Source organism: Haliotis rubra, unplaced genomic scaffold (assembly GCF_003918875.1).
Source record: "Haliotis rubra isolate DU_JTF1 unplaced genomic scaffold, ASM391887v1 Scf8, whole genome shotgun sequence".
In the NCBI taxonomy this organism is placed as follows: domain Eukaryota; kingdom Metazoa; phylum Mollusca; class Gastropoda; order Lepetellida; family Haliotidae; genus Haliotis; species Haliotis rubra.
Window position 1 is genome coordinate 4,244,478 of NW_025767523.1, and position 22,978 is coordinate 4,267,455.

Consider the following 22,978-nt stretch of genomic DNA (forward strand, 5'->3'; position numbering starts at 1 on the left):
TACTTACCATAATTCCACTGAAATACATATTAAACAGTATTGAAGTAACTGAGTGAGTGAGTTAGGTTTTACGCCGCTTTTAGCAATATTCCACCAACACCATGGTGGGGGACACCAGAAATGGTCTTCACACATTGTATCTATGTGGGGACTTGAACCCAGGTCTTTTAGTGTGATGAACGAACGTTTGAACTACAAGGCTACCCGGCTGCCCGTTTTAAAGTAAGCCTATGAAACAAAATGGTTAACCGACAAAATTCTAATCAATGGCATCAATGCCCAGGCTTGATATGAGAGTGACAAGTTATAATTTTACGCATTTTGCATACACACAAGATGGGTTCCTGATCAGATTGGCTCAGCTGTGTGAAGTTCAAATTCAGTGTAAATTAGTTAGGAGTTTGGCAAACAATAAGAAATTCACCCATCGTGTTTTACTTCAGAGATGTATCAAGAGACCCCAAATTCATGTGTAATTGGGGTAGTAGGGTAGCCTAGTGGTTAAAGCGTTTGCTTGTCAGGCCAGGTTTGATTCCTCACACGGGTACAATATGAGAAGCCTGTTGTGATATTGCTTGAATACTGACAAAAGCGGTGTAAATATAAAAGTAGCATAAAACTAAACTCACTCACTCATGTGTAATTGAATGGTGTCTAATGTACCTGCAGTAATAGTTGGAGAAGAGGTCGAAGCAGGTTGCGCTGTTGATACAAGGATTGGCACTGCAGGGGGTAATGAGAACCTCACAGCGTTTGCCAGTCCACCCAGTCTTACATCCACAAGTGAAGTCATTGATGCCGTCAGTGCATACACCATTGTGGAGACATGGGCTGCTTGCACACTCGTCAATGTTGTTCTGAGAACATGATAATTGAATATTATAGCAAGATAATACATGTTCAGTATTTGCAATAATACTCTTTTTTTCACAAATATTGCACAGTGGGAAATATTTTCATATGATTTGGAACTTTCATTTATTAGTCTGCAGAATAACATACTCATGGAACAAAATAAGGGAACACATGTAAGTACAAGTATTCCTTTATTCTTTTCAAGAATTTCACCCACAGTGCAATACAAAGCTTGTGAAGAAACCTGGAAAAGAAAAAAGGAACACTTGTACTTTCAGGTGTTCCCTTATTCGTGAGTATATAATCTAATTTTTCAATATCCTTAATGTAAAGTAAGAGAAATAAAATCACATACACTGCAGACTGGATTGTCATATCCTGGCTTGCAGTGACACTGTGGTCCGGTGGTGAGGCTGGTGCACTGGGAACTCCCGGTGCCGTTACAGAGATTGGGGCTACAGAAGTTGACAGTTCCAGCACAGGTAGGCCCTGAGGCAGAAAGTAAAATGATGAAAATAACATAATCAAACAAAACAGGTCAGTTCTGGATTACATTGGCAATAAATGCATGGTTGTATCAACATAAGAAGGTCCTTGGTACCCGTGAAGATCTGGGTTAGAATTAATCTTCAGTAACCCATGTTTGTTGTTAGAGGCGACTAATAGGGTCAGTTGGCCAGGCTCGCTGACTTGGTGGACACATGTCATCACATCCCAATTGTGTAGATCAATGCTCATGCTGTTGATCACTGGATTGTCTGGTCAAGATTTGATTATTTACAGACTGCTGCCATATAGCTGGAATATTGCTGAGTGCGGTCACAGTACAATTACACTCACTCACTCAGGTACTTGGTTCCTGGGAGAACTATAGATGGCTGTCACCTGTACGAGACAACAGTTATGATAACAATAATAACATCCTCCTATACATTACCTTCATAGCCAGTGGCACACTTGCAGCTGAAGGTGTTCACATCATCTGTGCAGGTACCACCATTCAAGCAGGGGGTGCTGGCACAGTCGTCCAGGTTGTTCTGGCAGAGGGAACCTCCATATCCCGGCACACAGTCACACACAAAGGTCAGACCAACTGCTCGACAACTGGCACCATGCATGCAGGGGGAACTGGTACAGTATGGTGGAATGGTGCATGTCTTCTCCTTGAATACTGGAAGACATCAATAGATGGCACTTGACCCAAGTGTTTCTTACAACTGAATATCAGAATCGGAAATATATTTAGGAAATACCCATACCATGTTTTTAATGTTGGCTTGTTTGGTTTGGTGTTCAATGCCGCACTCAGCAATATTCCAGCTATATTGCAGCCTTTATTTTATTTTATTTTTCAACATTAGAACTATTTTCTGAGTTGAAGTAACTGCACTAAACTGAATTCACCATCCAGCATAATGTTTTGAGTGTACCTCTTTCTTCCAAATTTCACCAGAAAAAATTCTTACCTCGACTTACTCCACATTTGAAACGAATTTCATGTCTGTTACAGGTGTTTCCAGGTGGTTGCTGACTGTTGCTACAGAGGAACCCTTGGTTAAGTATACACCGAGCTCCACTATTGGTTGAGATCTTCTTGGTGGTGGCATCTCGACATTCTATAGCTACAGGGAAGCTGCCTCCACAGATGTCCAGCTGGAGCTGCATGAGGGAGAAAGTCAAAACCAACAATATAATGATGCAGTAAAACTTGGACAAAGTACTGTGACTATGTGTTCCAGTCCACCCAGCTGTGAATGGGTACCTCGTAAGGATGGGAAAGCCACACTAACTCAGTGCGCCTAGTGGCTGCAAAAGTTGTATCCTCCCCAGGGAGTTGAGATTGATAATATGACATGCCGCTGAGATTGACATCCAGTGATCGAGGGAAAAACAAAGCGCCTTTGAGCAGCTGAGCTGTATATCGGCGCTATACAAATGTTAGTATGTCTGTATGTATGTATAATTATAATGTTTTAAAGGGCTGTAAAGAGCATGGATATGTCAGGTTGTACCTTCATGACATAAGTACTTGTTTAACAGTGATTCTAATAGTTCCCTATACTTACAGTGTTTCTCATGTCATTGAGTAGGACATAGTTCCCTATACTTACAGTGTTTCTCATGTCATTGAGTAGGACATAGTTCCTATACTTACAGTGTTTCTCATGTCATTGAGTAGGACATAGTTTCCTATACTTACAGTGTTTCTCATGTCATTGAGTAGGACATAGTTTCCTATACTTACAGTGTTTCTCATGTCATTGAGTAGGACATAGTTCCCTATACTTACAGTGTTTCTCATGTCATTGAGTAGGACATAGTTTCCTATACTTACAGTGTTTCTCATGTCATTGAGTAGGACATAGTTTCCTATACTTACAGTGTTTCTCATGTCATTGAGTAGGACATAGTTTCCTATACTTACAGTGTTTTTCATGTCATTGAGTAGGACATAGTTCCCTATACTTACAGTGTTTCTCATGTCATTGAGCAGGACATAGTTTCCTATACTTACAGTGTTTCTCATGTCATTGAGTAGGACATAGTTTCCTATACTTACAGTGTTTCTCATGTCATTGAGTAGGACATAGTTTCCTATACTTACAGTGTTTCTCATGTCATTGAGTAGGACATAGTTTCCTATACTTACAGTGTTTCACATGTCATAGAGTAGGACATAGTTCCCTATACTTACAGTGTTTCTCATGTCATTGAGCAGGACATAGTTCCCTGTTGTACGGTTGTCTGGGGTATTGTACCATTCTGTGTAGAAATTATCTGCAACAAGAGAGAAAATCCTGCTATATACCGTCTAATTTAAAAAAAAGGAAATATCTGTCTTAAAAGCATAACTGATTTTGGATTTAGAAGACTAACTATATACCTCCTGTATCAAACAGAGAAGATCATACAAATTTGTTCCCATCATTAAGATGAAAATGTCAGATGATATACAGAGGCTAGAGAGTCCGCCCGGAGAGCCTCATACCAAAAGACATTAAAATATGGTACTTGTTGGTCCCTGCCTGGCACTCGGCATTAATGGGTACAACAAGGACTGGTCGGCTCGGAGTCAGTATAATGTGTCTGAGTGGGGTATTCATGCTTAACTGTGCCCTGGTATCTGAATGAGCTAGTACTATAACACCAGCTTAAGTCTGGGCTAGTACAATATACACCCATGCACATTGTCATATGAGCGAAATATTCTTAAATACAACGTTAAACCTTTTCTTGAATCTGGGACAGAACCCAGATAATCAATTCCAATAAAACTGACTAAAAAGAAATTGGGTGGCAATATTACAATGTGAGACAAATGTTCAGGTCATGATTTGTATGGTCTGGACCAGATTACATAGAGCCTGGAGGAATATCGCTTAACATTTGCTGCAGAAAACATCATTCATTCACTCAAATACCTACCTTTGATATAGCTGCATTTCTTGACATAGTAGGATCCTTGTTCATTAACAAGAGGTCTGGACCAGATTACATAGAGCCTGGAGGAATATCGTTGATCATTCACAAGAGGTCTGGACCAGATTACATAGAGCCTGGAGGAATATCGCTTAACATTTGCTGCAGAAAACATCATTCATTCACTCAAATACCTACCTTTGATATAGCTGCATTTCTTGACATAGTAGGATGCGCCTTGTTCATTAACAAGAGGTCTGGACCAGATTACATAGAGCCTGGAGGAATATCGCTTAACATTTGCTGCAGAAAACATCATTCATTCACTCAAATACCTACCTTTGATATAGCTGCATTTCTTGACATAGTAGGATGCGCCTTGTTCATTAACAAGAGGTCTGGACCAGATTACATAGAGCCTGGAGGAATATCGCTTACATTTGCTGCAGAAAACATCATTCATTCACTCAAATACCTACCTTTGATATAGCTGCATTTCTTGACATAGTAGGATCGCCTTGTTCATTAACAAGAGGTCTGGACCAGATTACATAGAGCCTGGAGGAATATCGCTTAACATTTGCTGCAGAAAACATCATTCATTCACTCAAATACCTACCTTTGATATAGCTGCATTTCTTGACATAGTAGGATCGCCTTGTTCATTAACAAGAGGTCTGGACCAGATTACATAGAGCCTGGAGGAATATCGCTTAACATTTGCTGCAGAAAACATCATTCATTCACTCAAATACCTACCTTTGATATAGCTGCATTTCTTGACATAGTAGGATCGCTAACATTTGCTTGTTCATTAACAAGAGGTCTGGACCAGATTACATAGAGCCTGGAGGAATATCGCTTAACATTTGCTGCAGAAAACATCATTCATTCACTCACCTTTGATATACATTTCTTGACATAGCAGACTTTAACAAGAGGTCTGGACCAGATACATAGAGCCTGGAGCTGATATAGCTGCATTTCTTGACATAGTAGGATGCGCCTTGTTCATTAACAAGAGGTCTGGACCAGATTACATAGAGCCTGGAGGAATATCGCTTAACATTTGCTGCAGAAAACATCATTCATTCACTCAAATACCTACCTTTGATATAGCTGCATTTCTTGACATAGCAGGACGCGCCTTGTTCATTAACAAGAGGTCTGGACCAGATTACATCTAGAGCCTGGAGGAATATCGCTTAACATTTACTGCAGAAAACATCATTCATTCACTCAAATACCTACCTTTGATATAGCTGCATTTCTTGACATAGTAGGACGCCCCTTGTTCATTAACAAGAGGAAGATTGTTGCCTGCTCGTGTGGAGTGTAGCATACACCTCTGCTCAGTTTTGAAGTATGAGAATGCTCGACAGGTAGCTCCTTGGCTGTTGCACGTGTCCCTACAGTCCATCAGTGTCTTCCCTACGTCATTACTGGAGGATGTTGGTGTCTCCAACTTTTGGTTTAATGATAGACTGTACTCGCAGTATTCTCCTAAAAAGCAAAGAAGTTACAACATGTAATACATTTTCCAATAAGCAAATACTCAAATGATATACATATCTAAATATCACTAAAGAACACATACAAAAAGTTTAACTCACATTTCATAATTAAACTCACTTAGCCTAGAATTGTTACTTATGAACAGAAACATAGATCTAAATCAATAACCATAATCATGACTGTTTTAAAGAACTTTTTCATACTGATCATCCTGAAGATAAGGTTTAAGATAACTATCATGTACAGAAGATATGTAACCAATGGGTCACAAAAACACACACACAAAGAACTATTTTCTTTGTTCAGCATCACTAACACCCAAACACAGACTGAAAAACTAATTGACAGACTTAATATATTTTCACATCTTCTAAAGTCGAATCTTGTTTTTCCTCATGTTTTCCTCAACTCTTTATTGAAAATGAGAAAATATGTAGTAGAAGTAAACTGGATAACTCAATTCTACACTGGATTGCAATGTCAGTCTTGACAAAATGCCCTGGCATGTTTCTAAAGTTTTAAGGTTCAGGATATTTCATCTCTAGCATACAACCACTGTCTCGGTTGGTTGGTTGTTTAATGCCACACTCAGCAATATTGAGTCTGGACCAAACAATCCAGTGATCAACAGCATGCACATCGATCTACACAATTGGGATACCATGACATGTGTCAACCAAGTCAGCAACCCTGACCACCTGATCCCGTTAGTCGCCTCTTACAACAAGCATGGTTGCTGAAGATCAATTCTAACCCAGATCCTCACGGGTTTCAACTACTGTATAATCCTGGTAACATTTCACATACTGATGAAAGAAAAGCATATCAACTTGGAGCTGATTAGAAATTTTACACTTAAAGGTCACATAAACCCTAGGGGGTAAAAATACCTAAATCACTAACTGGCATCGTTATAATTGAAACCCCGTCATTAAAACTACTCATTTCGACCTTTAATTGACTTAAATCGACCTTTTTGACAACAGTGCACAATTCTCACCCGCGAACGAAATTTCAACCAATCAGAGCGGCGCGACTCTGTGACGTCATATGAGGAATAGCTTTGAGGGCCGATGCAGAATTCATCTACATTTTAGGGGTTAAATTATCTTGTTTACAGGCTTGTATAAACCTGAAATCGTGACAATTGTTGTGGAAAATGAAAGCTATATGTTCTCACAATCTACTGGCATTTAATTTTGTCTCCTGCTTTGCCTAGTTTCGAGTTACAACTTGTTTTCATAGACGCTTCTGTCACAATTGATTGATGTCGTTAGGCCCTATTTGTATAATGACTGATCCAAATTGATCCCATTTCTGTGTTTTTTTACCTCGATATTTAATCATGTCATGTAAAATCTGTTTGTATTCTCAAAACAGTGTCGGCCCATAAGTTTTCACATGCAATACAGCAATTAATACTCCCTTGTTGTAACCCGTGTTAGGTGGTATAAACCTACACATGTTATTTGTCATCATTCACTTGATGGTCAGTTAATGAATTTATAACAGGTATAATTAGTGGTAACACACTTAGATTACCCGACAAAGGTTCCCATTTGGCATTTCTTGTGTCTGGAGTAAATATTCAACATTATGAACATCGATCAAAGGATTAACCGATAACACGCTGATTGATTAATTACTTTTATCTTACACAGCGGATTTGTCAAAGGTAGTGTTTATGTATGTAGATTTACTAATCTATACTGAATACACTCTGCCGTGTCGGTGTCTCGCGTAAAAACAACGTCCTTCTTTCAAAGGATTAACTGGCAATACATTGATTGATTGCCCATTATTGGCTAACTAAATTACTGTTTTAAATGAAGAAGGCGGACATTATGCAATTAGTTGACAGGTGTGCTATCTTGGGTGACCAATGAGACTATACACCAATACCTGAAAAAGATTTATCACTTTTTCGTATATTAAACTGTTAAAAGACACATCATTTGGAACAGTTTTGTGGATATTGATGGATACATTCCTCAAACAAGGTAATGGCCTGATATTGTTCCTATAACTTTAATCTGTTTTAATTTTAATATTTGCATTTTGTTTTTAATCATTTGTCGTAGCATTCAACAGAATCATTGTTTTCGCCGTGAAGTGTAATGAGACAGACAACATACACTAGGGTGTGTGTGCGAATTATGATTCACATTGGCAAACTATAAAATGTCTAGATATTACAGTTCTGTTATAAATTCACTATAAGTATCAGCAGATCGTCAGCTTTTATTTAGTTTCAAAATGCATAAAAGTATGATAATAAACTAATTAGGATTATAAGACCAAATATAAAGACGCACATTGACTAGTATCTACATACTGGTGAGTGGACATTAACCATGTGAATGTAGCAAGAAATTTATCGCGCAGTATTGTGACTTGACCCCACCTCGCTTCCGTGGAAGAAATCGTTATGTTATAAGTTGTGTCATGCAAAATCCTTTTGGTTATGATTCCAATACATATTTAACTTCTGAGTAGAAAGTAGTTTTGATTTTGTAACTTGATGAAAACAAACTATAATCTCATTAATTCTAACAGACTTTACGATTTTCAAAATGGTGGCCCCTGTCGGAAACATCCGCCAGTCTGTGGATAAATGCTATTTAAATTTGTTTTCACCGAGTTACAAAATCAAAACTACTTTCTACTGGTAGTAAAATATTTATTTTATTGATAGCCAATAGGATTTTGCATGACATATAACATAACATAACAATCTCCCTGGCAGCGAGGTGGGTGTCAATATAATACTACTTACAATATTATTGTTACTTGACCACAACCTCACTTCCGAGGAAGAAATCGTTATGTTACAAGTTGTGTCATGGAAAATCTTTATGGTCATCAATCATATACATATTTTACTACAACTAGTAAGTAGTTTTGATTCTTTAACTTCCGTGAAGCGATCTGAACACAAGTAAGATATCGTTTCAGGCTTCCACAGCGCTTCGCTTCGCTCTCACAAACATAACCCATTTAGCCGCGAACTGCGGGGTCCTGTGGAAATCTGTGCATGGTGACACCATCGCCCCGACCCTAGGAGCAATTGGCGACAAAGCAGCGATTAGGCATGTCGTAGTTGACGTCGAAAATCATCAAAATGATGAGCATGCGACACACTTTCTATACAACTAACTGAAAATCGTTCCTCATATGACGTCACTGCAGTGCTCTGGCGACAGAGTTACGTAACCTGTCTGTGGTTTCGTTGGCGGGCGAGAGAGAAACAGGCTACTTTTTGGCCACTTTTAATCGCTCGGTATTAATTAACCACAAGTTTTTAAAGAGTAAATTTGGTGTTCCGCATAAGACTAACCACAAATCTTTCATATGTAATGGTTAAAAGAGTAACAAAAAACAAAGTTTAGTGGTTCTTTAATACAGGTATTGTCATTCTTGCATAAGAGGACTTGGTGATAATCAAACATACAATGCTGTGAAGCATTAATTCTTACCATAAGAAGCTTCTGGACTACAGACGCATCGATACGTGTTCTCCACATGGTCCTCTATACATTGGCCACGGTTGCCGCATGTCACGCCAGCACATTTGTTTAATCGTGTTTCACACCGGGAACCAGTAAACCCAAGAGGACACTGACATGTATATGAATTAACACCATTGGTGCACGTTCCGCCATATAAACAGGGGTTGTCTGCACAGTTATCTGTAGGTATAAGAAGAGCAATGTTTACAGCTGAAAATAGATGGTGCCACAAATGTTTGAACATATACTGAGGGAAAGAAATACAGGAACACCACTTCATGGCAGTGTTCCTTTATTTATTCTCAGATTTCCTCCTACAGCGCAATTCAAAGCTGGTGATGAAAACTGGAAAATATTAAAGAAACGCTTGAATTTTCATGTGTTCCTTTATTTGTTTCTCTCAGTATATAATATGTATCATGCTTGAATTGTCTTCGATTAAAAGCCATGAGTGAATGAGGGAGTGGAGGAGGATTCGGTCACTCCTTAAACAGAGAATCTAGAGTACAGAAGAAGTATCAAGTAAGGAACAAAAGCAGTGAACTAATTCAGGTTCTAAAACTTCTAATGCCAACCTTTATCTTAAAGACACATAAGGCCTACAAAAAAAATGTTGTGGTTCCGATTACCCGACCAACCCTAGAATTCTGGAGACGACCCTATTTTTTTAAGAGCCATGAATAAAAAATCTTTCAGGTACCATTGTTTTTTCCCAGGCACCGACGGAATCAGTCATTCTGATAGAGAAAATCGCCATGATGGCCGCAAGTTTTGATTTAATAAACAATTACACACTGATAAATGTGACATTAGTTCGTACTTTACTTCTAAAAGTAAATGTACAAAAAATATTCCTTCCTACCTACCTACCCTAAATTTGAAAGAGGTGTAATCGGAACCACAACATTTTTTTTATTTGGCCTAAAAACATAACATAAAAATATCAAGAGTATGAACTCATAGCTTAATGTCTGCTCTAGTTTCATTACTGAGAGTCAACTGTAAAATACTGCAATACATGCACCTCAGGTTTATGTCAGGTAATTTTTAAAAAAACATATTATTTCAAACAAGACAACATTAAATTTAACACCAAATGACAATGTCAGTAAAACATAGCATTTTAAATATAAGCAATTAAACTTTTACATGTGCTGATCTATAAATCAAGAAATAAATATAGGTCTTGCCTGAGTATCAAAAGTACACACAAATAACTGAATATCACCTTTGATCAACCAGATACATACCATTCTTGTTTTGTCATACTTCTTGTTATCATTAACATTGTATTTTAAATACAATTATCACTCGAAAAAGGATATCATAATCATCTCCAACTTAGTAAATTTGGAGGATTATTACTGTGATAAGATAATACATACCAATGATAGTTTCGCAGTTTTTCCCGGTATAGCCATCTAGACATGAGCACTCTCTACGGAATGAGCCGATGGGATTACACACACCATTAGTACAAGGCTGGGAATTACATATAGGCTGAGGGCTGGTGCATCTGGAATAATCAAATTGAAAATTTAATAAATTATGAACATGTGAATATTTCAGATTTCATTAAGAATGTTTTTATTACAAAATGAATTATTTCTTTCTCCATTTATTCACATATTATATCAGTGATGACGATGTTAACTTCATGGCATTTTTGACGTGAATAACTATTCATTCTCTAAATGAAATTCTACGTCATTAAGAATAATCAATCTTATGAAACAAGGAATAAATAATGTATAAAGAATCCTACCACTGAAAGAGATAATCTTATGTTAGTTAAGAAATGTATAAAACACGAAAAGCTAAAGTTATCGCATAGAGCCCAAACACATGAACACACAGACAACAGCAGGTCATATTAAAAATAAAACTGTATTGATTTCAAAATAATGTCAACAAAATAATGTGTACATAATTTTCAATAGTTCTCAAGTTATATGAGTGAAAACACATTTTCGTCTTGTACGTTTTAAGTGTGTTTTCATATAACCACCACCATCACCAGCAACAAAACGTTGGTCATACTATAATAGACTGAATATTGTATACAGTATGCATGGGCGGATCCAGGAATTTTGAAAAGGTGGGTGGGGGGTGGGAGTTCGAACCCCTAAACCCCCATTGGCTCTGCCAATGCGAAAAAAAATAATCTTCAATGTGGTCTTAAGTCATTTTCAAAGGGGTGTGTGTGTGTGTGTGTGTTTCGAACCCCCTGAACCCGCCAATGGTATGTGTCTCCCATTTTCACCTGAGGAGTGTTTGAACAAATCTCAAATGAAGCCTGTTTAAACATGAAATTACTAGAATCACTTTGTTAGTCATGGGTAGAGAACAGAATGGATGAATTTTGATGACAGAAACAATAGGGGTATTAACACCTTGAGGATTTCATGTAATGTATTTGAAGTCAGTTGATAAACTATTTAACATATGAAGACATACAAAATGTAAAATGGCTTGTACTCTTGGAAAAATCATACAGACACATAAAATTCACTCATTAAAGAAAAAAAGGAATAAACACAAAAAGCATCCTAAAAAGGCAAAAATAACATATTTAATGCATCCACATAAGGAATTATTAACATCTCTTAATAAAAACACACAGAGTAAATGTTATCTTGAAGAAAAATTTAAAATGGTCATGCGTTACTATGCACAAACAGTAAACATGCACCTTTTGGTATTTTTGCACATCATGCATGAAAATATAAGCCTTTTATTTTGCCATACCTCATGCAAATTATGTTGATTGTATTGATTATTTTAAATTCCCAAGTATATATGTCATAAATGTTAATTAATTTCTTAAGAAAATACCATGCAGAGATAAAAACTTGAACCCAAACTATAATGACTGGCATGACAGGAAGCTAACAAAAGAATCAGTCAGTCAATGAAAGGCACTCTCAGAAGGAAAGAAACCTGCATCCTGAAAACACCAGAAATTCTGGGAACTCACAACCTAGGAAAATAGATGGGAAACAACCATTTAGACCATTCATCATCTTTACATGCGACTGACACACAGATAGACAGGTAACCTCTCCCTATATCATACAACTTATTTTTACCTTGGTAAACCCCTAAAACTGTAAAACAATGCAGTTATGTTAGCTAATATGAAAATCCATTTGTAAAGTAAGGCATCATCATTTTTTAGATTAATTTACACATGTTACAAATTGAGGAATTACAGGTAATAGTTCGTAGGAGTTCCACTGTCATCAGCAGTAACTGTCTACTAGTGTTGGGAATTGGTTAAAATCTCATAATTGATGATTGGTTCATTACAACCTATCAATCATCAAATATAATTGGTTAGCGTCATTTATCAAAGTTTCCTGTTATGTTTGTTAATGTGTCAAAAAACTGAAAAACACATACACGTAGTTCTTTGTTTTTTATGGCAATTGTACAAAATGCTTTTACAAATCTTACATCTTTAAAGGGGGACTAGTATGTTAGGAACATAAATTTCCTGGAGTCTTTAAGATAAATTCAATCAGGACTTGGAATGAGCTGGTAGTGATTATGAAATATAAATTTAATGACACAGACAAAACCAAACTTGTGAAGAATAATGTGCAGAAGACTGGGTTATAATGATGCTGGGCTTAGCCTGTTCCATGCTGCACTCAATGCAGAGAAACACTGTATGTGTATATTTGCCTGAATGAAAACCTAGGTTTGCTTTGTTTGGAATATCTAGCATATCCTGCTGTAATCATAGTGTGCAGCAACCGTGACTTGTGGAATTTATTGTTATGCTAGGAGTTTCTTGCAAATTAAGTTGTAACTTAATGGCTCAATTTCACAAATTTTTGGCAATATTTTGGCCTACTGATACATTATCAAAACTGGGGCATATGCACTCACTTAAGCTTCCTACTGATGCAGTAGAAAGACTTATTATCCCTTACGACTTGCCTGAAATCGATAATTGAAACTTTGAGGTAAACAGCTTCCAAACAGAGAACACTTGCCATATATGGAATGTAAACAATTGCTCCATACATTGTAAACACTGTGTTGTCGTTGTTTGCTGAACTGGTTCCAATCACAAGTTGCATGTATGTTTTTGTCTAGGACTGAGTTTAGACTCCAAAGAGTTATTGGATATTCGTAAGGACAGCTCCAAGGGACATAACTCTATGGAGTTAACTTGAAATAATATTTGGTTGGTAGAGAGGGCAAGGGTCGCCTTAATGCAACATTGTATTAATTAATTCTAACTATTTAATCGATATTGTAATCTAAATATGTAATTATTTTTGGGAATAAATTATATGGTAGCTTCCCTGAGCTAGGATTATTGAGAGAAATGCAATATTTATTTATTTCTAGAGAAGTGTGGTGTGATATAGTGCCTTTAAATAGAGATAAATTCAATTAATTACATTAATAGTAATGTCAGCTTCTAATACCAAACAAATGTACTACAACAAAGAATAAACACACTGTCAAATGATTTATTATTGTGTTGGTTCATCAGAAAATGATTTCCTTATGCAACAATGCATAGCAATTTTTGCATTCAATCATTTCAAATATGAATTTCTCTATTATTCCAAATATCATACAGTACCTTATCATAACTTACTTATAACCTGCTTCTATTTCCACACTGAAAATCAGTATGTTACTCTTTACGAAAAAAGGATATAATTCAACACTTACAAGGTTCCTGTGAAGCCATCTTTGCAGAGACATTTAAAGCTGTTGATCTGGTCTTGACACATGCCTCCATTCTGACACAATGTGCCTGAAGTGCAGTCATTCAGATCAGTCTCACATCTTGCTCCACTGGTGCCTAAACACAGAAACATTGTCTAATGAACAACCATCATTGATATGGTTCTTTCATATCATCAGACCAATGGTTCTGACACATTGTCTATAGAAGAACAGTTTACCAATACAACACAATCATCAGTGTTCAGTTCATATATCATAAAAAATGAATCTTCACTACACAGCATTACACTGTCATTTTATATCATGACGAAAGGTCACTTAGATCCGAAGTTTTTGAGCTATAGTTTTAGAGTCTTACCTGGTGGGCAGTTGCATGAGTATGTCGTCACATTTAGTACGTTGCATGTGCCTCCATTGTAACAAGGGCTAGAGGCACATGGGTTGTCTCCGTTCTCACATCGCCCTCCTGAATACCCTGTAGAACAGAATGATCCTGTATAGAAGCTTCTAGTGTGACTTTTTACATTTCATAGGGTAAGAACACTATAGAAAATATTAGAAACTATTTTACTATTAAATACAACTGCAAATTCCCTGTTCACAAAATACTTCAAATTAAATATGACTGAAAAGTTCCACAGAAATATGAATCAATACAGGCATGTGTGTATTGTGTAGAATTAAGTATCGATCTTATTATCAATGCACTGATGTATTGGTGAATCATGACATCCCTAGTATTAGGCTGTCGAAAGATTTAATATGAGACATTAACATGAAAGGAAACCCAATCGTAAGGACTGGCAAATGCAATCTCTCTCACCTTTTGGACAAGTGCATGAAGGACTGTGTCGGATAAAATTACATGTTCCTCCGTTCTGACAGTAGCTGTTGCACTCTGCGGACGAGGCTGTAGGCACAAAAAGTTCACGATGAAAAATGTCTTAACTTTACAATAATATTATGCTATGCACTGAATGCATGTTTGCACATGGATACTGATAACAATAATTCACTGATGCATACATAATACTGGCATTTGTAATAAAACTGTACTCCTATACTTCTGCCATGTCTGGTCTACATTCTAACCTTCAAATCATTTTTCAGATAAGTGCTGTATGAAGTAACAAATTGATTAGATGTTATTGATTTTTTATGATACTGTAAAAAACATAACTAGAGAGGACCAAGATATCGTATTACATCACAAAGTAAAAGCTCTTGCTAAGAATGAATGAATGAATGAATGAATGAATGAATGAATGAATGAATGAATGAATGAATGAATGAATGAATGAATGAATGAATGAAGATGCTTTATGCCACATCAGCAATTTTCCAGCTACTCGCCGCGATCTTGGTAAGAGACACCTACCTCCACTAGTGCAGTTGGACTGTGATGTTGACCCTGGTCCCGCCGTCACTTCATTGGTTGAACATGCCTTGCAGGTCTTTTGTCCAGCTTGGTCTTGATAAAAGTTTTTAGGACACGTTGTGCATTCAGCATAACCATCAATAGCATTGTATGTTCCAGCTTGACATCGGGCTAAAAGAAGGATAAAACTTGTATCAATAAACACTGACAACCTTGGCTTGTATTATATTTTTTCAATCACTAATAATATTATATTATGATATTCTAACATTGAAAATGGTGGCCCAGGTGATAAGGTGCCTCAATTTGCTATGCAGAGTTACTTCCTTTGAACAAGTATATCATTGATGGGATTGTCAGGTCCAGTATCGATTATGTAAATTCCAGGCTACTGCCACACAGCTGAAATGTTGATGTGTGCAGCACTATAAAGACACACACACATACACACATGCACAGACTCACACACACACAGACAAACAAGCACAAACACAGACACAGATACTGGAACACACGCACATCATCATCTTCAAACCACAGACCAATGGTTCTGGAAGAGATACATTGTCAACAGAGGAACAGTCATGAAAACCACACACAGATACTAGAACACACGCACATCATCATCTTCAAACCACAGACCAATGGTTCTGGAAGAGATACATTGTCAACAGAGGAACAGTCATGAAAACCACACACAGATACTAGAACACACGCACATCATCATCTTCAAACCACAGACCAATGGTTCTGGAAGAGATACATTGTCAACAGAGGAACAGTCATGAAAACACACACAGATACTAGAATACATGCACACAAATACTTTTCTGTGGTCCAGCATGATTTTGGACCTGCAAACTACTGTGTTTGGAATCACCACTGTGTGGTGACCCTCGTCGTGATATTGCTGGAATATTGCTAAAGCGGTGTAAAACCATACTCACTCACTCACTCACTTACACAAACACATAGACACATAGCACTATATATGAGCACTAACATTGACCACAAGTTTACAACACAGTTCACTTCACTTCATCTACATTAAGCTTACTTACATTGGTATAACTAAAGGGTCTTGAAACCCACTTGCTTACTCAAACAGAAAACATTCCATTTCCACTCAATGTAAACTCACCCTTGCACTGAGTAGATACAGTAGCTCCATAGACACGCGTAATCTCGTTGGTACCACATGGTCGACAGTAGGTACTGTTAACCCAAATGGTATTTAAGGGACACACTTGGCATGGTGGCAGTCTTGTGGCAGAGAAACTGCCAGAAATACACTGGGCTGTAAACAATCAGGACCAGAAATAAGAGTACAGTGGAAATATTGCCTTGTTATAGCACACATTATAGGTTGTTCACTGGTCACGAAGGGGGCATGGGTTGATGTACCCTCGATGTTTGTTTATGTTCCCTGAGCCCAACGTATTTATCTTACCGAACACCTTATTGTTAATTTTGAATTGTTTGAAGCACGGGTACAAATCCTTTTGTAGTCATCGCTAGATTTTGCTGACAAAACAAAAACAGATTATCTCCCTTCCATCGATTTTCATTTGCAAAACATCGGTAATTTCCGTACATCATACGCAATTCAATGTTATTCGAGATAAAGAATTACTACCACGAAGTACCAAATGAGTTGCCATTGACAGCAGGGTACATTACAATGTACCTCGCTTGTAAGCTGGGTACATTGAAAATAATAGAATAGCACTCAGCCAATCAGAAAGTGACATTTATGTGTGAGGTAAGATAAATAACTATATAGATATTCCCACATTGAATACCCGTGCACTATGTTCCTGATGGAGGAATGTAGTGTCTATAAGGCAATGAAATATGGAGATTGTCACTTATGACACTGGGCCCCGTTTCACAAAGCTATCGTAGCGCACTACAAGTGTTGTAAGTCTATGTTACAGTACAGGCTTTTACAACAGTGGTAGTGCTACGATAGCTTTGTGAAAGGAGGTACAAAAAAAACACAGCACTTACCTGTTTATAGTCCTATAACTATGATGAACATTAAATTAGATCATGCCACATAGCTGGAATATTGCTGATTACGGCATTAAAATAAAGTCGCTCACAATCTCCATTACCAGTACAGTTATTACTGTCTTAAAACCAAACTAAAACATAACAGGTCTGATGAAGGTGTTAATGCTTACGTCTACACATTAGGTTAGAGCTAGCCCCAACTCTGGATGTCCATTGGGCCGTTGAACAGTCCTTGCACGAGGTGGCTCCCTCTATGTCACTGTACTGTCCAACAGGACAAGGAGTACATGTGTTTCCTCCGGAGTTGTAAGTACCCACAGGACACCTCACTAGAAACAAAAAAGCTTCCATGGAATTGATATATTGAATGTACACAAAACCCACCACAAAACGTTTTTAGCATTGCTGATTACTTACATGTAATTCAGAGAAGAAACGTGTACTTTTCAAAAACATATCGGGCTTGTAATCATTCTGTGCTGTCATTAAAGACAGACCTGGAGCGTGTAAATCACTTGATTGTTGATAGGTATATTCAGGTGGCTTGTAAATTGAATTGAGCACCATGAATATTTGATGGTACATGGTACGTAAAGTTTTAAAGTTTTGAAATTTGTTTACATTACACTTTATGTTTGATTATGTTTTTACTTGATCAGAATTATATAATTCTTTCCATCTGTACATGTCAATAGAGGAGATATGCAAGCATGAGATTGACATAATATAACATTACGAGTTCAATCAGATTTTCTGAAATTGCTCATGAATAAACATTGGATGAACGAACACACGCACGCGCACGCACGCACGCAACGCGCACGCACACACACACACACACACATCCCTTAAATAAACATATACATAATGATATAAGTATGGTACTTACAGCAAGCAAACACTTGGTTCCCAAGAGAAAGTTTCTTTCTGTTTGAAGCACAACTGAAATCCCGGAAGGTTTCTTTTCCTGGAGTAGAGGAACTGATAGAGGGACAAGAGACTGGAATCAGCTGACTGGAGATTCCAGCAATTATTTTGGTCTGATTAAAGTTGAAATCCTTCAGTATTGTGTCCACTAGTGTCGCACATGATGACAGCAAACCTGTGTTTGATCCCTCATATATCAGGGTGTAGTCGATCTCAACCTGCAGCAAAGAATAAGTTTCATTAATGTCTCTCTTCAGTGTATGAATAAGCCAAAAACCCAGACAGATATCAGGGCGGGTAACTTCAAAATGTTACCAGCCCAAAATGGATTTAACCAGACCAGACAATGCAAAGAAAATAATTCAATATTTGGTTACAATACATAATTTAATGAACCTGAGACATGTATTTGTTGTCTACCAGTGTTTCACAACAGTCATTTTCAGAGAAATCAGACTCCGAGTTGTAGTCATCCTCGATAATCTCCAGGGTATATGTTCCGATAAATCTCCACTAATCCCTGGATGCATCTACGGCTCGGACCGATGATTTTATTACCACCCTTGGCTGGCTTTTTATCCAATCAGGTGTCTACGCTGGGAAGTTGAGCGTACCAATCACAACTCATTTTTGCTTCTTAAATTATCTAACCGATTAAACTTGGCAACACAACTGATGCAGAGGTACTCTGGAAGAGGTAGAAGGAGTTCTTGCATATATTTTTTTAAAGTTTCAGACCTGTCAATTTGTCTGTATGATTTGCCCCAAAATCTGAGTTGCACTGCGAACAAACTTTCGTTGCTGCAGCAGCTATCTTTGTTGACACTGGCAAGCTGTGTTGTAACGGCAGCTTAGCTGATTGGCTACTGTGAGAATGTAGAGCCAGAAAAGGGAGGTAATAAAATTATTGGGCCGACCCATAGCTGCATCCAGGGTATAGTAGAGATTTATCAGAACATATACCCTGGAGATTATCAAGAAGGAGGTGTAGTCAGAGTAACATTCAATTTGAAAAATAGATTTTAAGATATTGTGAACTTACTCAGATGTATGGAACATGTTATCTAAACTTTTTACCAGACCATCGGGCTGGATAGCTGTAAATCTCAGGCGGTCGGACGGGCCTTATTTCATACACTGCAGTTTTAGATTCTTAATGAAGTGTACCGTTTGTGAGTCTAGGTGCACTATAACAACATCAAAGTTATAAAAACATGATTGGACATCTTACACAAAAAGTCAAGTCACTGAAAACCAGACAGATGAAGCTGAACTTCAAAAGCTGTCTTACTTAGTGAGCATGTGTCATATTACACTGCAGTCATCACAGGTGCCTGTAAGTAGTGAGGCCTGAGCCAGGCAACACAAGCAGCAATGTCCAGTCAAAAGAACCATGAAGAGACCAAACCAAAGCTTGTCGTAAGAAACTAACGAGAACATGTGGTCAGGCTCGAGACTTTGTCGACTCATGTCATCGCATCCCAATGTGGTAGGTCGATGTTCATGCTTGTTGATCACTGGATTGTCTGGTCCAGACTCAATTATTTACAGGCTGCCACCATATATCCAAAATACGATTGAGTGGGCATTAAACAACAAACCAACTAACTGAGAACTAGTCCAATCATGTATTGTAACCACCAGATGCTCTCTGGTTGGTTGTCATGGCAAGCATGGGTAACCTGGAGCCTAATCTGCCTCGCAGTAGTGCTTCATTGTTTACTTCTTGTACTTATTTATTTTTATTTTTATTTTTTTTATGTCCATGTAATTGACCTACCTGGTTTATAGCAGTGTTGATGTTTATATCATTCTGTGGGTTGGCAATAAGGAAAGTAAGATCAGGCACTTGTCCTAAGGTCGAACACAAACTGTTGAGCCTTGTTCGCTGTCCATTAAGTACAGGTGTCATCATTGTAGCATATTGCTGCTTACAGGTATCAGCCAGAGGGCTGGCTGTACTAGCGTTATAGGTAAATCTGATGACCTGTGTGAACTTGGCAGTTTCCGATCCTGAAATAAACAAAACGCAGTATCATGTTTACTATGAATATGGGTTTGGAGTGAGGGAGTGCGTTTGGTTTTATGCCACTTTTAGCAATATTCCAGCAATATCATGGCGGGGGACACCAGAAATGGGCTTCACACATTGCACCTATGTGGGAAATCAAACCTGGTCCTTCGGCAGGATGAGCAAGTGCTTTAACTTTATAATAAAAAGGAGCCCAGAGTCCTGAAACTGTGGAAATCTAGACTTGAAACATATTCTAGACTTGCATGGGCTTTATTCAATATACATTACGTTTGTTCAGGATTATTATGACAGACTACTGACTCGTGAAGGGTTAGCACTAGTCTTCAGGAACCTGTGCTTGTTGTAAGAGGCGAATAAAAGGATCGGTGGTCAGGCTCACTGACTTGGTTGACACGCCATCGTATCCCAATTGTGTAGATCAATGCTCATGCTGTTGACCACTGGATTGTCTGGTCCAGACTCGATTATTTACAGACTGCAGCCATATAGCTGGAATATTGCTGAATGAGGCTTTAAACAACAAACCAACCAACGAACCCTAAGGACTTACGTGTGAAAGAACAAGCAGGAGTCGGAGCAAGGGGGAATGGATTTCCAGTGAGACAGGAAGTAGTCACAGATGTTGGGTTTGGATGGTCATAAAAGGCGTAGTTAGCATCACAAGTCAGATTACATGTGTAGCCTGCACTATTGCTGAGTGCTCTGCAGGACTTCTGACCATTCACAGGCCTTGGGATGTTCATTGGTGAACAAATGGCAGCTTCAAATAAACAGGAATCATTGAATGCAACATTTGACACAAACATATTTAACCTAGCTTTTTAATGAATGCATCAATCCACATTCTACATTAAAAAGGGATTAAATCATGAAAATGAAATAATTCAGAATCAGTATAACTTAATACCATCAAATCTAAACCAGAAGAGGTTATGGGGTCCATACAGTTTGCCACAATAGAATCTGATTTCCTAAAACCTTAACTTTTTCATTGACAAATGGATACGTTAACAAAAGAGAATATGTCATACCAATATAGAAGTATGAGTTGTTCATCCACATATATCTTACCATCACTTAGGACTCCAGCTTCTAAATGCTTCTGAAAGATGTTAAAATTATATGAAATTTACACACCTTTTGCCATGACCTGGAATCTGCATGAATTCAAGTTTCCTGCGGCATCTCTGGCAGTGGCTATGATCCATTGAACATAGTTGGCTTGGTTGATGAAGGCTGCAGAAATGTTTAGTTGCGGAGGGTTGAACAGCACGGAGGGTGTTATACCACTGTCGTCACTGTACTCAGATAATAAAGATGGCATAAACTGAAGAAGTTTGTACTCATTTTCCTCCTTGAATTCCTCTACTATGGGATCTGGACACTTAATTGTTGGTGGTACTTCATCTGAAAAAAATAGATAGTATAACTAAGCAACATTTGATAAATAGTACGGATATATACTGCAAGAAGCATTCAAAGACTCAGTATTGTTTAAAAAATGAGTAAATTTGATATTATTCATATCCATTAGCTGAAGAGGAAAATAACACTGACATGTGACCTCTTTTCCTCTTGTAATGGCACATTATAACTTGTTCACTGGTCACGAGGGGGACATGGGTTGATGTACCCTCTATGTATGTTTATGTCCCCTGAACACACATAGAGGGTACATCAACCCATGGGCCCCAAGGGACCAGTGAACAACGTATTTATCTTACCGAACACCTAAACTTTAATTTTGAACTGTTTGAAGCATGGGTATTGGATCCTAGTAGACAATAAAGCTATGGATTTACAGGTGTATCAGAACATTGGGATACGCTTTTCAAATGATGCAACATCTTTTCAGAGTACTGGTATTTTGGTCTATAACAATACAGCAAGTTTCTCTATTTTATACCATTCCATTCTTGCCTGTTTCCTTTCATAATTTGTTGACCAAACAGCACACTGTACAATATATATTGTATAAAAAGAAAGAATCCCTAACTACCCAAAATAATTTTGAGATTCCTGTTATCAGAACCGTAACAACTATTTTTATGGCCAAAATACAAACTAGGACCTTCAAGTACAATCAGTGTCACTCACTGTCAAACACCTGACTATACGCTTCCAATATATCACAATACATATCCCAATAGGATACCTGCATCACCACATATTGCAATACGATATATTTGCCACTAAGCAGCCCTACAGCCATGAGAAGCTCATGGATATACTAACAAACACCAGCAAATACCCAAAGTATGTCTTATAGAAAGATGTATTTTATTCACCCATGGTATGACCGAGTCATCCAACAAGGAGAGAAACAGGGCTGACCATAATAAACCATTTAACCAGTAAGAGACTGAAGATTCAAATGCAATTTGAAAATAAGCCATAATAATAGGTTTTATTATATAGGTAGTATTTTTCATGTCCCAGGATTGGTCAAAAGACCGTCACATGATTGACTACAAAACACGATATTGACTTGAGTTTTCTGATAAATTACGATATTGACTTGGGTTACTAAAAATAGACATGGAATCCCGTACAAAGGGGCTTCCCCAGCTTTTCAGCCAATCAGATCACTCGGATAGATGGCACAGTGTG

At 37.7% G+C, this 22,978-nt stretch overlaps 1 protein-coding gene across 1 annotated transcript in view; it reads right to left on the bottom strand.

The window, feature by feature from the left end:
• LOC124261499 overlaps window positions 1-22,978 on the bottom strand; it is a 78,852-nt gene that overhangs the window by 13,591 nt on the left and 42,283 nt on the right. Inside the window, exons 25-42 of the mRNA XM_046695819.1 lie at window positions 21,506-21,775; window positions 20,919-21,128; window positions 20,114-20,346; window positions 18,296-18,551; window positions 17,577-17,735; window positions 16,532-16,687; window positions 15,391-15,561; window positions 14,836-14,922; window positions 14,371-14,487; window positions 13,995-14,127; window positions 10,685-10,815; window positions 9,267-9,479; window positions 5,527-5,778; window positions 3,551-3,633; window positions 2,322-2,514; window positions 1,793-2,026; window positions 1,211-1,344; window positions 664-857 (exon numbers count right to left, since the gene is read on the bottom strand). Coding sequence (XP_046551775.1) covers window positions 664-857; window positions 1,211-1,344; window positions 1,793-2,026; window positions 2,322-2,514; window positions 3,551-3,633; window positions 5,527-5,778; window positions 9,267-9,479; window positions 10,685-10,815; window positions 13,995-14,127; window positions 14,371-14,487; window positions 14,836-14,922; window positions 15,391-15,561; window positions 16,532-16,687; window positions 17,577-17,735; window positions 18,296-18,551; window positions 20,114-20,346; window positions 20,919-21,128; window positions 21,506-21,775 — 3,226 coding nt within the window. The remainder of the gene's footprint in view (window positions 1-663; window positions 858-1,210; window positions 1,345-1,792; window positions 2,027-2,321; window positions 2,515-3,550; window positions 3,634-5,526; window positions 5,779-9,266; window positions 9,480-10,684; window positions 10,816-13,994; window positions 14,128-14,370; window positions 14,488-14,835; window positions 14,923-15,390; window positions 15,562-16,531; window positions 16,688-17,576; window positions 17,736-18,295; window positions 18,552-20,113; window positions 20,347-20,918; window positions 21,129-21,505; window positions 21,776-22,978) is intronic.